The following is a 15,066-nucleotide window of genomic DNA, read 5'->3' on the forward strand; positions in this document are numbered from 1 at the left end:
TTTTTGAAAGGTAAATCCAGAAGTTACTTCTGGCAAGTAATGGCAAACGTGAGCGAGGAAACAGGGACTACTTCAAGTAGTGAGGATATTGGCACAATAGGAGATCAGACATTTCTACTTAATCCTTATAAAAAGAAAACCGAACTCTCAAAACGAACACTCAGTCCTGGCTGTCTAACAGCATATCTGTGCTGATGGCACATAATGATTTAACTGAGCTCAGCTTTTACCACAGAACATCAATCATAAAGTGTAATTTTGGGCTCCTCTCCGTCTCCTACCCTAATCAAACTTAGAATCCCCCCTGCAAACTAACTGGTTACTTCCCGCACTGAAGATTCTCATAATCTAAGGTTATGATACCTAAGGTTTCAGTATTCTCTTTGTCATGCATTTCTAGATGCAAGTTGTTGACGTGTTATACAAATTAGTGGAGCCAAGCAGCCGTGTCTGCCAGCTTGTGGATGCTGTTACTTTATGCTTGAGGGTAAAGATTAAACATAATATTTACTTTTCATTCATTTTATCTAATACCCTACTGTGCTTTCATAAATAAAGCTTTTAATGATACCGATGAGAAACAGTTCATGCCCTTTTACGCTGTTTTACCACTAAAATAGTATTGTTTAAAATGAATATCATAAAACTATTACTGCAGAAGTAATCTTTTACTAAGAGATTGCTATCCCAGTTCATATTCCTCGCTTATGACATCAGACGAAAGAATACTTAGATTGCTCAGATTCAGATATACAATAAAAAGTTAGAAAAGTATTGTGTTCCTCAATAGGAGGCTGAACAATACTAAAGTGCCTCTTATTAAAAAATACCAATATTCTAATTTTAAGGCCTGGAGTAGGGAGTGGAAATATATAGCAAAGTTTAAAGTCTTTTGTTTAAAAATAGGTCACAGGGATTTTATTTTTCCATACCTAAAGCTCATTGTTATGTACCACAATTATAGTTATCCCTTCTTTCATCAGCTAAAGGACAAGGGTACCTAAAGTTTAGTTTCTGTATTTTTAGATCTTATGTTTGTTACCGTCAAAATGTCTCTATGGGTTAGCAATGCAAACGCGTCTAGATGCTACAATATAAACTCTTTGAAAAAAATGAACCCCAAAAAACTAAAATTGCCTTAGAAACTCTGTATAATAGCCAGAGTTTTCAGGCATGGTCTGCAACGCAGGTGATTTTTACAGGTGATCAGCCCAACTTTTATGAACAACCTTGTCACTGTATACTCAAATTAGCCATGCAATCACACACATTTTTTGCAAACTCTTGCAAAACGTATTTCAAGATTACCAGATGCCAAGCTCATTTGGTTGTTTTTAACCTTGCAAACACATGATCCAAAGAAAAGAAAGCAAGAAGGAAACAAGAATGTGAAATGCATGTGGTTAATAGAGAACATCAACCTGGGAAGCATGAACAAGTAGCTATATTTGATCTAGAGATGCACACAGGTAAAGTGTGTTTGAAACAGAGAACTTTGTAGATACAGTTATAAAATATATAACAACAAAACATGCAAAAAGCCATATAAAGAAGAGAATGAGAAGTGAAAAACAGAGATCACATTCATACAGCTTCTCATAAAAGAAGGTATTCTTACAAGCCAAATAAAGTGTGATATTACTTGTTTTCATAAATATCTTCCTGACATTCTTATTTGCTTGTATAAATAAAGATGGTGAATCAGTCAAGTCTCTAAAATTCCTCTCTGCGGGGGCAGCAGAACCCCAGCTGTATCTCCAGAGAGTACATAAAATCACAGTAAATGGTTGTGCAATTAATGCAGATCAATAAGTGTAGATACAAAAAGCTTTTTTCCTTTATGTCATTCTTTGTTAATGAATAAACATGAATAAATTTTTACCTGTTATCTCAATACGGCATTCACCTTATTTACCAGTTTATACTTATGTGGCATTTTATTTCTAGGGGTATTCTATTTCTACAGTTTCTTTATGTTCTATTTATTCAAAAATGCTGAAATCATTAACTAAACAGTTTTATTGATACATCTTGTTTGCATCTAAGGCTTTTGAAACAGAATGAAACTTTAGTAACCTATTATTTATTTTCTGGGGTGGAAGGGGGAGATTAAAATCTTAATGTCAATAGATTAATAGTGGACTTTCCATACGAGAATATCTTTAACATTTTTATTTAATTTACATGATAGATTATAAACACATGGCCTGCCTCAAAAGGTCCATTGCAGTTAGATGCATATTATTTTTCCAAAAATACAGAGGATTATCAGTGAGGCTTCTGAGAGGACTGTTCAAAAGTTAGGAAAGCAATCTATGCAAGTCAGTTCAGCCCCTTCTGCATACTTAATTATGCTGACAGTGATGTCAAGATTTTCTGATTATGTATCATTTTTCCACTGAACCCATTCAGTGCACACTGGCCAATGTACACCATGTAGGTACATTTTCAATACTGCATTTACTGTCATTCTTGAGTATGTGGCCTTGACCCTTTTCCCTCCTACTCCACTAATTACATGTTTTTAAAGTGCCACAACTGATAAAAGCATTTTATACTCAGGTAACAGCTTCATTTCCTAAGTAATCATTATGAACTGTGGTTGTTCCACACAGTCCATGCTAGCTATGGAAAGGGTTCCTATGATAAATATCATCCAGCCATGTAACCAAAACTAGTATTGGCATGGCTGAACAAGACATTCCAATAGTGAGTTTTCACCCTTTGCTTGGGTTGACCATAGGTTTGGTGAGATCCACCGTTTGCTGAAAGGATCACTCAGCTCAAGAATACTTTGCGCTCACAAACTTTTGAGAGAAATCACTTTTGAGAGAATATGCTCTATATTTCCACCTGTTGGATCTTCTCAGTTCTTCACTCCCTCCCCAGTTACCCATCTTAATCTTCCTTTGCCTCTCTCCTCTTATCCCTGTTTTCCAACCTGTCAGTACAAGGTCAGGAAAAAATCTTTAGAATTGCAACTGAAGTCTCTCCTGAGCAACAGGAACTGAGATACAGCCTGTAGAGTGGTAAAGTTCAACAAACCCTTTACACAACTAGCAAGACATGTATCTGATAAAATTTTTCCGTATTTCAAGTCTATGAAACTATGTGGACGTGAGCAAAACCAGACTTTGTTTTCTTTCTTAACCTTGGCAAAATGAAGGAGACACCCAATATGGGGGGGGGGAAACCCCAAATCAACAAAACTTGCAGCCTAAAGAGCTAAATTTTGGCAAAGTTATAACAACAGGGACTTATAATGAAAGCCAGACCACTTTAATAGGTAGCAATGGGAGCCCCACCTATAATATAGCCCATAAAGGACTTTCTTTGAAGATTTAGTAGGCATTCTCATTGAGTAAGCCTGCGCACATTTACAGCAGCTGAGAATTTGACATATATGTATTAAGAGAGCAAAATAGATTACAGCTTTTTGCCATAGCACCAAATGAGACACAGTAAAAATAAAATCAGCTGTATTCAGAAATAAATATCAACACTTCATTTCTTCTCTTTCTTTAAAGTTCTGGAATGGATTTTAATGTGGCCTTTGCTCCATGTTAGATTTAATACTAATTCTTTTTAAAGCAGTATTGATTTATATTATATTAAGTTATTTGCAGAAGATCATGCCAAGGAAAAAATCAATTAGAACCAACACTTGGGTAGGGTGAAATTAACTCAATTGTTAACTCAAAAAAACCCCAAACAACCCACAACAATACAGATATTTTTAACACTTTAAAAGGGGTCACTATTGAGAAATAATTTGATCATGCATATCTACATACATACACAAGCAAACACATGCATATACTCTATGGCATGGAGCATAAAAAGCTCTGTGTGCTGAAGAGCATCATACTCCAAAACAATTAATCTTTCACTCACCAAAACATCCCAAAACTATAAAATCTTTCTTCAGATGAGCTAGAATTCTGCCCACCCTCTCCCCCTATGTGACCTCCTCTGCAAATACATTTTTATTTCAGCTTACAGTAAAACCTTTGCCGTATTAAAATCAGATGTGTAGAGTACCAAATATTTTATGCATTCAAAAGTTATCTGGGCATTTTTTCCTGACTAATACTACCAGTGTAGCTAGTATTTTATATATCCGTATATCTATATATCAAATCCATCAATACATCCACTCAGCACACCCACACATCAATGCAAGGAGGAAAACCAATTGTCAGACTAGAGCGTTTCTGGAAAGCAGCAGAGCTTTGTGGGTCCTGGTTCTGTTCTGTACAACGCTCCTTTGTAGCTCAACAGGTGACAGAACACATCTGCTTTGCATAACATGACCCTGTAAAAATCACTACAGAAACACCATTTGTAAGATCTTTACAACACCCGTAATATCATAGGAGTCATGTAAGTCAGTAACCACTTAAAGAGCACTTGGTTCTTCCTATAAAAACATACTTGTGGAATTACAGCCATGCTTTCTCCAAATAACTGTTTCTTCTGCTAAACATAGATGGACTTTATCCAAGTGTTTACTGTGGTATAAACAAAAAGAATTTCAAAAATGAAGCCTACATTCCAAACTGCTGAGAGGGCATACATAAAATATATTTGTGAAGCTGTTCTAGTTCAGTTGTCTCATACCAGTACTATGAAAATCCCAGGATGGATTTGCACACATAAACATTTAACTTTGACATCTGCAACAAAAGATAGCTCTAATCGTAGTTCTAATGATTGCCTGCCATCATCTATTTGGTTATCTTTTACCCCAGATACTACATTTCAACAAATCAGACTTCTCCATGAGGAAATTTCTCTCTCTTTTGGAGAGCAGTACATTTGTTTGATCACCAGAGGAAGAGAAACACACAGGGCATTATCTCCTGTCAGTTTTGGTGGCCCATGGTAATGTGCATTCTAGATGATGGCACCTACTTAGATTGCCTTAAACTTCTGTATATGGAAATTTCTGTGATAAACAAGTGGTACTTTCCAAAGAAGTTAAGAACAATTAATCATTGTCATTTAGTTTTATCTACATTTATTTATTGACAACATATCTAATTTTTTGGCATTGCAAGAAAAAAAAATACTCTTAGTACTAAAATCCACATCTAATGTTTATTCATAATCGCTGTCTGATTTAACCACTGTTTATATTACAGAACTAAACAGTCATCATTTGTACTCTGTATAGAGATTTGCATCACCAAACCTCATGATTGAGGTTTGGTGATACAAAGATTGCAAATCTATGAGCTGTTGGCCAACAGTTCATAGCCAAAGCATCAGGTATACCTTTGCACTCTTTTCTCTACTTATAGTGCTCTCATGCTAATTTAGTTAAGAATAACCATTAAAAGAGGCTTTGTCTAGGAGGGAAGAAGAGAAAGGTGCCCTCACTTTAGAGACTTATTGCAGGACAGTAAGGTAGCAGCAACACCGCTACATTTCCCCCCATCCCAGTTAGTACAGCCTAGTGCAGCACACAAGGTACATGATGAGCAGTCACAGGAATGGGGCTGAACTACCCTTCACATCCATCCAGATAATGGTTTTATCCAACACCTTGGGACGATCATCCTAACTTCACTACCAGTTCTGTTGCCTGCAGCAGATTGCCAGCACAGTAAAGAGTGCCCACACATTTCTATTGCTGACCAAAGTGTGTCTGTGGGGGAAAGACCTCCACAACTACTAGGTGGAGAGGTCATACCCAAACATAAGATTTACTGTATGGAGATTCTGAAGAATCTTACTGTACATCCAATGTGGAAAAACCATCCTGTATAGCCTTAACCTGTATGTTAAAAGATGACAGAAAGAACAGGCTAGTCTTGAATTGAGCACAGGAATGAACAGAAAATAAACCAAGGACTTATAACGGCTGTTTAGGATTCTACATAAGAACATTCTCCTCTATAGTCTGAAAGTTTAATTGCAAATTAATTATCATTTATCATTAAATTAATCACCACAATTCAATTGTTACACAGATACCAAGAAGATAACAGGTCTCTAGTCACATAAATATTCAGATTCAATTCTCTTATCCCAGGGTTTAAACTTCTATATTTGGAAGATGATTTCTAATTTCATTTTATTATACACCATTCTATTTCAAGAAATCAGTTTGACTAATTTTTATTTTCTCAACTGTGCTTGTAATTTATGGTATGCATTAACTTCATGTTCACTATATATAAAAACACAATGCAAACTTACAACTGTTACGACTGGTGTAACATTAGGACTTTGATTCTTAAATGCATTTTTCTCTGAAATCATAGTAATTCATATGCAACTCATTATTTAATTTATAAAATTAATCAGAATAATTTATATACCCCCATTGAACATATCCAGTCAATTTCAAAGCATCATATTAGCATCTAATTATTTTAGTTTAATTTTTGTTAATTTTTAAGTGAATAAAGCAAAAATATTTTAAAGAAAATACACACTTGAAAAGTAATTTATTAAAACAGAAATCTGCAGTCTTTAACACATATAGCTTTGAAATCCATCCTATATTCTCTCCTTTTGTTGCATTTCTATATCGTGTATATATACATATATGGTAACAATTTCACACCAGGCAAAATTCATCTCAGCTGCATGCAAAAATCTGTGTTTATGTAAAAAATAACCTAGAAAGTATCTGAAATTAAATGAGTACTCACTTGTTTAGTCTTTGTTTTTGTAATGGTGTCCGAAATGGGTTTCTTCCTCTCCTTAACAGCTGTTTTAGAAAACAGTTCTTCAAACTCATGATAATCTATGGAAGGCTCTTCAATTTTTTCCCACACAAGTGAAGCACTAGAATCTCTAAAGTTAAGCAAAAGACCTATGTAGGGCAACGTCAAACTAAATAAGGTCATAAATGGAGGAATGAATAAAATAAGATAGCAGCAATTTAAAAGTTGTTGCCTAACTTATACTAGCAACATTCTGATAAGATATGCTGTTGATTCTCCCCCATACATCTTTGTTTGCCTCAGTTCACACACAGTAATGGTCAGGCTCATTTATAGTCACACCCTTTACATAAATAGGAATAAAATTGGCTGTATATAGGCTATAAAACATACAGACATGGACACAAAGAGAAGTAGAAATAGACAGTTATCTGCAAACCACCTGTGTGACAGTGGCAAGAACTTGAAAAGAAAGAAGAAATTAATCATTAAATAACTGCAGAAGGGTTTTACAATCAGCGCTCTGAGACATAGAGAAAAGACAAAGGAAACTTCATGACCAAGAATGATATTTTACAAACAAACAAAAAGCATCAACAACCAAAACCAAGTATATCAAGGTCATATCAAAGTTAGGGCTAACAGAATAGCTTTACACTGCCATGCAAATAAATCGCAGTTTAAATCTGCCTGCTGAGCATACAAGGTGAAAAAAAAAAGATTTTTAGGTCACTGGAGAAAGGAAAGAGCAGGACAAAATACATTCAGCATACATTCATCAAGAAGGAAGACAATACCAAAACTTGCAAGCTGCTCTAGAGAGACCAACACTATCTTGAAAGTTAAGGGGAAACACAAATATGACATTTAAAAATCCACCTCACACAACACTTAGTGGCACACAGGCACCCTCACATCTCTGATCAATGCACAGTACGTAACCCCAAAGGACAGCCGAAAACATTACCCTTAAAGAGCTTTCATGTGCAAATAACTTTGTACTCAGAGTTCCTGTGTTTTAAATGAAATGGACACCCCATTTACATATCCAACTATAAATGAAATCCTGTTTGCAATAAGGCTGTCTCAAAGACCTGTCTGCTCACAACATCCGACACTATCAGGACAGCCATAGAGGACACCACTCTCTTCATAACCCTGTGACTTACCTTTTACTGTGGAGCTGAATTCTTGTCCAGTAAAGCGGCTTCATTGGCCGGGAAGGCTCTATTACATGTTTCCTGCTCACTTTCTCCTGATTCATTCCCATTGCAAATAAACCAGATGGTAACGGAGGAGGAAGAAACCCACAGACCTGTGGGACTGCTGGGTAGGTGCTTCCCTGGGCTGGTGCTGGAAGAGGTGGTGCTTCTCCAGGCAAAGGTGGTGGGGCTGGAGGTGGCATCCCCAACCCAGGCAAAGGAGGGGGTGGAGGGGGGACACCAGCACCAGGCAGAGGTGGTGGTGGAGGTGGAGGGGGAACACCTGCACCAGGCAGAGGTGGTGGAGGGGGGACACCTGCACCAGGCAGAGGTGGTGGAGGGGGGACACCTGCACTAGGCAGAGGTGGAGGAGGAGGAGGAGGGGGGACACCTGCACCAGGCAGAGGTGGTGGTGGAGGTGGGGCCAGGATGCCCACTCCGGGCAGAGGTGGGGGAGGTGGTGGCACTCCTGTTCCAGGCAGAGGTGGTGCTGGGGGTGGGGGTGGCATTCCCAGGCCAGGCAGAGGAGGAGGTGGGGGAGGGACACCACCAGGTAAAGGCGGTGGTGGAGGGGGATGCGGGATGCCCCAACTGGGCAGAGGGGGTGGAACTGCTACTCCAGGCAAATGTGGTGGTAGAGGTGGTGGTGGTGGTACTGCAGCACATGGAAAAGGAGGGGCTGGAGACAGCATTGGTATCTCCCCACTTGGCAAAGGTGGAGGAGGAGGGGGTGGTGGCACGCCTGACAAAGAGTGGTCCAGGCATGGCACTGCTGAGCCAGTGGAAGGAAGAAGTCCTGAGCTGGGCAGGGGTGGTGGGGTTGGTATTCCTGCCATGGACATGGGAGTGGAAATGGAAGGGCCATGTGCTCCAGACAGGGGAGCAGCTGGTTCATTGGCTGGCAGTGATGGGGGAATGCTACATGGGGGCTCCAGGGGCAAAGAAGGAGGATGTTCACTACAAGTCACATCTACAGTACTTAGAAGCTGATGAGAATCTGGCATTTCAGTCTCTCCTTCAAATGCAAGGGACAAATTAACTTTGGGTCCTGGAAGAGGTGATTGTGGCATACTCTGTACTGATTGGCTTGCATCCAGTGGCACCGAGATTAGCTTCGGCGACAGAATTAAGGAGATTTCAGAACAAAATGTGGGCTGTAGTTCTAGAGCTGGCAATTTCTGAGTTGGCCTTTCACTTTTGCCCCCTTCTAAGTGAGGTGGTGGGAGTGGCTGTGGCAGTGCATTGGCTGAAGGCATTGTGTGTGTTAAATAATCCTCTGTTGGTGACGTTTGTACAGATCTCGCTTGTGACACAGTTCTAGGTACAGTTTCCTCTGTGTTCGTTTGAAGAGTCACACTGCTGAGTTCCCCACAGGCTGCATGCGTGTGCTCATTAGAGAACTCTCTCCCAGCAGTCTGTACATCTGCAGCAGGGAACTGTTTCTCTAGTTCAGCAATTTTGGTCCTTAGGTCCTCAATAGTTTGCTCAAGTTGTTGGATGACACTGGCACGCTCCTCAGATTTCACCTCAAAATCATCCTTTAAAAGAAAATAAATATATAATAAACACAAAAAAGATAACATTCATCACTATATATACACATCTATAAATTAGATCAGGAACATTGGTACTCCAGATGTTCGTATATCAGCCAGTTGTGAGAAGTCTTTAAAAGCAGAGGTATTGGGGATTGCTTGTGATGTCTGTCTTCAAAGAGAATTATAATTCTTCTACATTATTGTATACTGGGGGGTTGGACTCGATCTCCAGAGGTCCCTTCCAACCCCATGTTATTCTGTGATTCTGTATCATTTTGGGTAGGTGTACCTTACAGTGGAAGAAGATAGCTTAGGAAAATGACTTGCTTCAGTATAAAACAGCCTTCATCAGTACGAGCATGTTTTAGATTGTGATTATATTTGGCAAAATCAAAAATCAGACGCAACCCCTCCCTCTCACAGCATACCCTGACCAAGAAAACGACCAGTCACTGACCACAAGTACTGCAAGCATTTGTGCACACATGGATACGCAGACATGGCAGTGGGGAGGGCACTGCATTACTTTAATTCTCTTAACTGAAAATGTTACGTGTTTCTCCAAAAGGATGCACTGTCTATAACAGACTTAACACACTACTGACCGCTGAGTGTCAATATACACCTGAGTGATACAGTACAGATTAGGAATGCAGAACATAGCAAATATGCACTTCTTGGAAAGAGCTCATCTCAGAGCAGAGTAATAATTCTTTTGTCCAACCAGCATACTTGGGAAGGAAAGGAAGACAGACAAAACTAGGGGAGAACTTTCTTCCTACCCAAAATTTGAAACTCATCTGCCAAGTGACAGACTGTGAGTAAAGTTAGAAAAGCCTCCTGTCTGGAATGGTTAATCTGTTTGACAGTTTCCACATTTTCGTATCTTTCTCTGAAGCATCTGATCCTCCTGCTGTAGACTGAATAAAGGAACCATTAACCTTAAATATCACAATAATCCTATGTTTTTAAATAAATATCAGTAACATACTGTACTAAATTTAACAGATATGTGCTTTTATCAAGAGGTACCAAAAGAAGGAATCTAGTCCAAAACTAGCCAATAGTGCTTATTCAGGAAGCAGGCGATAGAACAGACATGACTTTGCAACATAAAATATTTTAATAAAGAACTTATCTTCTAGTTGCATGCATTTACTTTTTAGCAATTCTATTTTTCTCTCTTCAAATATGGAATATTGGTCAGCACTTCAAGGATCTAGTTGAGTTAAATTTGTCACGCAAAAAGTTTCACAAGTGGTTGCAGCAAAAGTTATTTAGTGCCTTTTTGTTCCCTTTTATAAAATCATAAGCTTCATGGATAAGACTGCTTGCTTCAGAGGAAATCTTTGAAATATTCAAATTTTACAGGTCTTGTAAAGAAGCCTACAAATAAACATACAATACCTGATAAACTAATTGCCTTGATTTGTTTCAGGAAGATAATGTTTTTCAGCTCATCCTTTGACACATGGAACATTTAAAAGTAATTTTTCTTTCTGGAAAATGAAGTTGTAACTTTCAGCTGGGGACTATTAATAAAATATATTTTCATTAACACTTTAAAAAACTGTTTCTGCACAGAATTGGTTTTCAAAAATAAAATTTCGATTTCATGTTTATCTTAGAGTTTCCCAGCTGTCCTAAAGCAATCCCAGAAGTAAAGCAGCAGCTACTAAATTGGAACAAAATAGTGTTTGATTTTGAAGCACCCTTATCAAAATTTACATTGATTAACTTTCTGGAATGGCAGTTTGAACCAAAAGTTATGGATTGCAACTGGGTCTCCCTACCGAATTTTGACGAGAAATATAACACAGAGAAAAGAATGTGCAAAAAAAATTTTTTTTTCAATTAATAGCAAAGGAATGTACAAAGACATATTAACAAACAGTATTATAACAAGGAAACAAGGCTGAAAGAGACACTTTCATTAGAGAGTACTCGTGGTGCTTCAATCCACTCAGATTCCTTTAATAGCTCAATACTTTGTAACAGCAACAATTTTGTTGAAGAATTTAATTATAAAGTAGAAAGAGAATATTTTATTACCCCTTTGTTTCATCTGCTCTTATCCCCCTACCAGTCACCTGCAAATACAATAAGGGCTATCAATTCTTCAAAAGGCAACATTATCAAAGGAAATGTGTTCCTAGGATTATTAAGGCCACACACCAGTTTTCAGTTATTTAGAACAAATCCAGTTTCCCCAGACTGCAACTCTCCTAAGCTCCTATTTTACACTGTAAGTACGCTCCACCAAGGGTTTTCTGATTCATACAGCTTTCCAATACTAGCTGAATTGGAAAATTTATTCCTGCTAGTAACAAACTGAAGCCAACAGCATCAGACACAATATTAAATGGTTCTGAAGAACTTGCCATAATGACAACTCAGAACAGTTCACTGTTTTAAAAACTTATTTACTCCAGAGATCAGATTCAACTTTTCACAAGAAAAAGAAGTTATCCTTGAATCCTGAAATTCTACCTGAACTACAGGAAAAACCTAGAATTCACTGTTTTACAAGAGAATTTACCCAGTAGACCATGAAATAAGAATTAGTTTTTAAAGTTTATAAAAAAATAAGAAAGGTGAGATTTTCAGAAAAGGAAAAAAAAAAGGAAAAAAAAATTAACGTATTGATGAATTACAGTGACTTTTTACCCCATGGCCTAAGAAACAACTTTTCTAATATCCTTGAGATGTGGCGTTTCAAACAACCTGGTGATTTGTTATTGTGTTGTTACCTAAAAACCACCAATATATCCAGTTTTTCACAGAAACAGTGTATTATGAACAAGGGATATTTATCCAGAGGAAATTACAAACTTTGAATTTATTTGGTTTAAAAACCAACAAAACAAAACCCAATAAAAACCTGAGAATTTATATGCTTCAATAATTAGTTTAGATAAATAGAGATACCTTTCATTTTGACTTTTAAGATGTCCTCAGACTAGTTTAATTAGATTTCTGCCTTTCCCCTTGCAAGAAGTTTAAAGTCATCCTCTAGATCAGAAAGGGCTGTATCAAACAAACATAAGCCATAACAAGTTTCCATGATCCTCAACAAGGAAGGAATATACAAGTCCAATCAGAAATTAAAATTAGACAGTTTTCTGTCATGTAATAGATAGTCAAAATCTGTTGACAAGAACCAGAAGACTCAGATAAGAAGGTTTCTAATCCAAAGGACAATTCCACAGCAGAAACCTAATGTGTTTAAAAGAGATATGGGGGAACTCTGTCTTGCCTAGAGTTCTTACCCAAGACCCAGGTACTGTGGAACAGTCTTCTTTCTGTAATGAAGGAAAGAAAGGTGGAAGCTTAAGCCTTGCTTTATCCAAGTGACTTCAGCGAGAAAGGCGTGAGCAGGAAAAAATTCCAGAGATGTATGGCTATAGAATCGTGCCCAGCATTTCTCAAACAAGTTGAATATGTTCTATGTGCAATGAATTCAATGCTCAATCCAGGACTGCTGGCCTGACTGTGTTTGTGTTGCACCTATAGACCTGTGCACGTACGCTGAGCTGGGAATACTGGCTTTCTGTATAAAGGTTGTACAGTTGGATCTGCACATGTACCAAAAGCCCATACATTAAATCCAATTCATTCCAATCTTGTCATGTTTTCCACATATGCACATCAGATGTCCAGTATAAAGTTGATCTATATGAATAGAACATGCTCAGGATCTTAAAACATGAAAAAGCTCAAATTGCTGCTACCTTCTCTACTGAATCTGATGTCCTAGTTTCTCAGATAAGTGACTGAAACCTACAGATCCTTCTAAAACCAATTTCCAAGCAGAAAAAAACCCTCATGCATATGTGAGATTTAGCCATAGCCTATATGTACATATACACACACGTATGTGTGCATATTATACATTTATCTATACCTATCTCAACTTGAATTCACTTATATACTTTATAAACAGCCATAACGTGTATTTTTTCTGAAAATAAACATAATGGCAGTTCTTAATGGTAATTTTGGAATATTTGAAAAATAAAGATACATTACAGTTTAGATTTAGAAGTTAATACCTTACACTACTACAAGCCAACAAGTTGCATCAGCAGTTTGATCATTTTTAGCAATTAGTCACTTAGCGTCATCAAATTTCCTCTCTAGGTAGAATTCATATTTAGATGATAGGATTATACTTCTTGGGTTTTTTCCCAAAACATTAACCTTTTAGTTTACTTCCATTGGAATTCACTCAGTCTATGCTGCTACCTGGTTATAAGCACACACAGGGAATAGAAGCATACAGTTAAACAGGACTGAGATGGCAAAGTAAAAGACCCCACGTGTCTTCCACTAAGTCAACACCTGGTGGTACTAGCAGTGTCCAGTTACTTGGAAGTATGCTCTTTCCAACTGCTCTGTTAATAAATGCCTCTTTTCTACAAGATGTGAAAGATTTTTAGTGCATACGCTCACTGAAAGGCACAAAGTAGTGTCACAGTAAAAACTGAATTCAGATAAATGTGATCTCTATTCGGGTTTCTTTTTAAAGCTGTCTCATTTTCAAAGCTGCTTCTCGCAACTGTAAATCAACCTTAAGAAAAGGAAACGCAACGTTTTAACAGACATTTTTGTGCTACAGAGATTGTCAAATGACAGTCACTTGCTTTGCATTCAAACAAAATAGCATCCATCTAATTAATTCTCACATTTCACTTAATTCTCAAGGCCCATTGCTGCATTTTAGTTTTACAGCAGTAAAAGTTGAGTCAAAAGCTGGCAAATTTGCCAATGGCATCTGGGGAACTGCTGACTACGAGATCAAATCTTTTTTGAGAAGCTTTTACTGTATTGAAGACACATGTATGGGGACAGGAGAGAAATTTTCACAATAGTTTAAGCTGCTCTCTATGCTTTTTCCTACAACCACAAAAAAATGATGCACAGCTCCCCAAGACACCACTGAACAAGCAAGCCTTGGAATAGAAACAGTGTAATGCATTGCCCTGCCTGAAGTGATAAACTTTATTTGGTGGACGTGATCTAATCTCCCACAGAGTGACACACTGCAACAGATGGACTACACCAGTCAGCACCATGCTGGCATTGGGACTATTTAGCTCTTCCTAAGCTAAAGTGCCAAGACATGTCTAACCAAGCAAGAGGTTTTGTCAAAACCTGTAATGGATGACCAAATAAACCCCATTACATGCAGAAATCAATAACTATTGCAATTCAAATGGTTCAAATAAACAAACGTAGGATCAGCAGGGAGCATGGACCTTTGAAGGTGCACGTATTATAAATGCTGACTTCTAAAGCTGGAAGTCAGAAGAAAACAGTTTTGTTCAGTTTCTTGAAGCTTCTGTTCCTGAACAGCTTGGATTCTTTATCCCTGGGCTTAAGTGCATTTCAGAGGATAAGATCCCAGTTCTTTACAGTTCCCATTTTAGTAAATAATAAAAAACAAAGACCAAAACCCAACTTGAAATGCATCAAAGATTGAAAGAGCTTTCTCTTTATAAGTTTTAAGACTCTTAGCTGACATATAACCTTAGGTTATCCTCAAGTTCTGCTACAATAGGAAACTCAAAAGAATATTTGTAGACTACAGACATGACAAGATAAAATAAAATCTCACAGAACCACTGACCACCCTAGGAGCTACACAGC

The 15,066-nt window shown here is 37.7% G+C and overlaps 1 protein-coding gene across 1 annotated transcript in view; it reads right to left on the bottom strand.

Moving 5' to 3' along the window:
* FMN2 (formin 2) overlaps window positions 1–15,066 on the bottom strand; it is a 159,618-nt gene that overhangs the window by 94,920 nt on the left and 49,632 nt on the right. Inside the window, exons 5-6 of the mRNA XM_014951225.1 lie at window positions 7,847–9,417; window positions 6,663–6,807 (exon numbers count right to left, since the gene is read on the bottom strand). Coding sequence (XP_014806711.1) covers window positions 6,663–6,807; window positions 7,847–9,417 — 1,716 coding nt within the window. The remainder of the gene's footprint in view (window positions 1–6,662; window positions 6,808–7,846; window positions 9,418–15,066) is intronic.

The sequence above is a fragment of the Calidris pugnax genome, unplaced genomic scaffold (assembly GCF_001431845.1).
Source record: "Calidris pugnax isolate Ruff unplaced genomic scaffold, ASM143184v1 scaffold24, whole genome shotgun sequence".
Classification (NCBI taxonomy): Eukaryota; Metazoa; Chordata; class Aves; order Charadriiformes; family Scolopacidae; genus Calidris; species Calidris pugnax.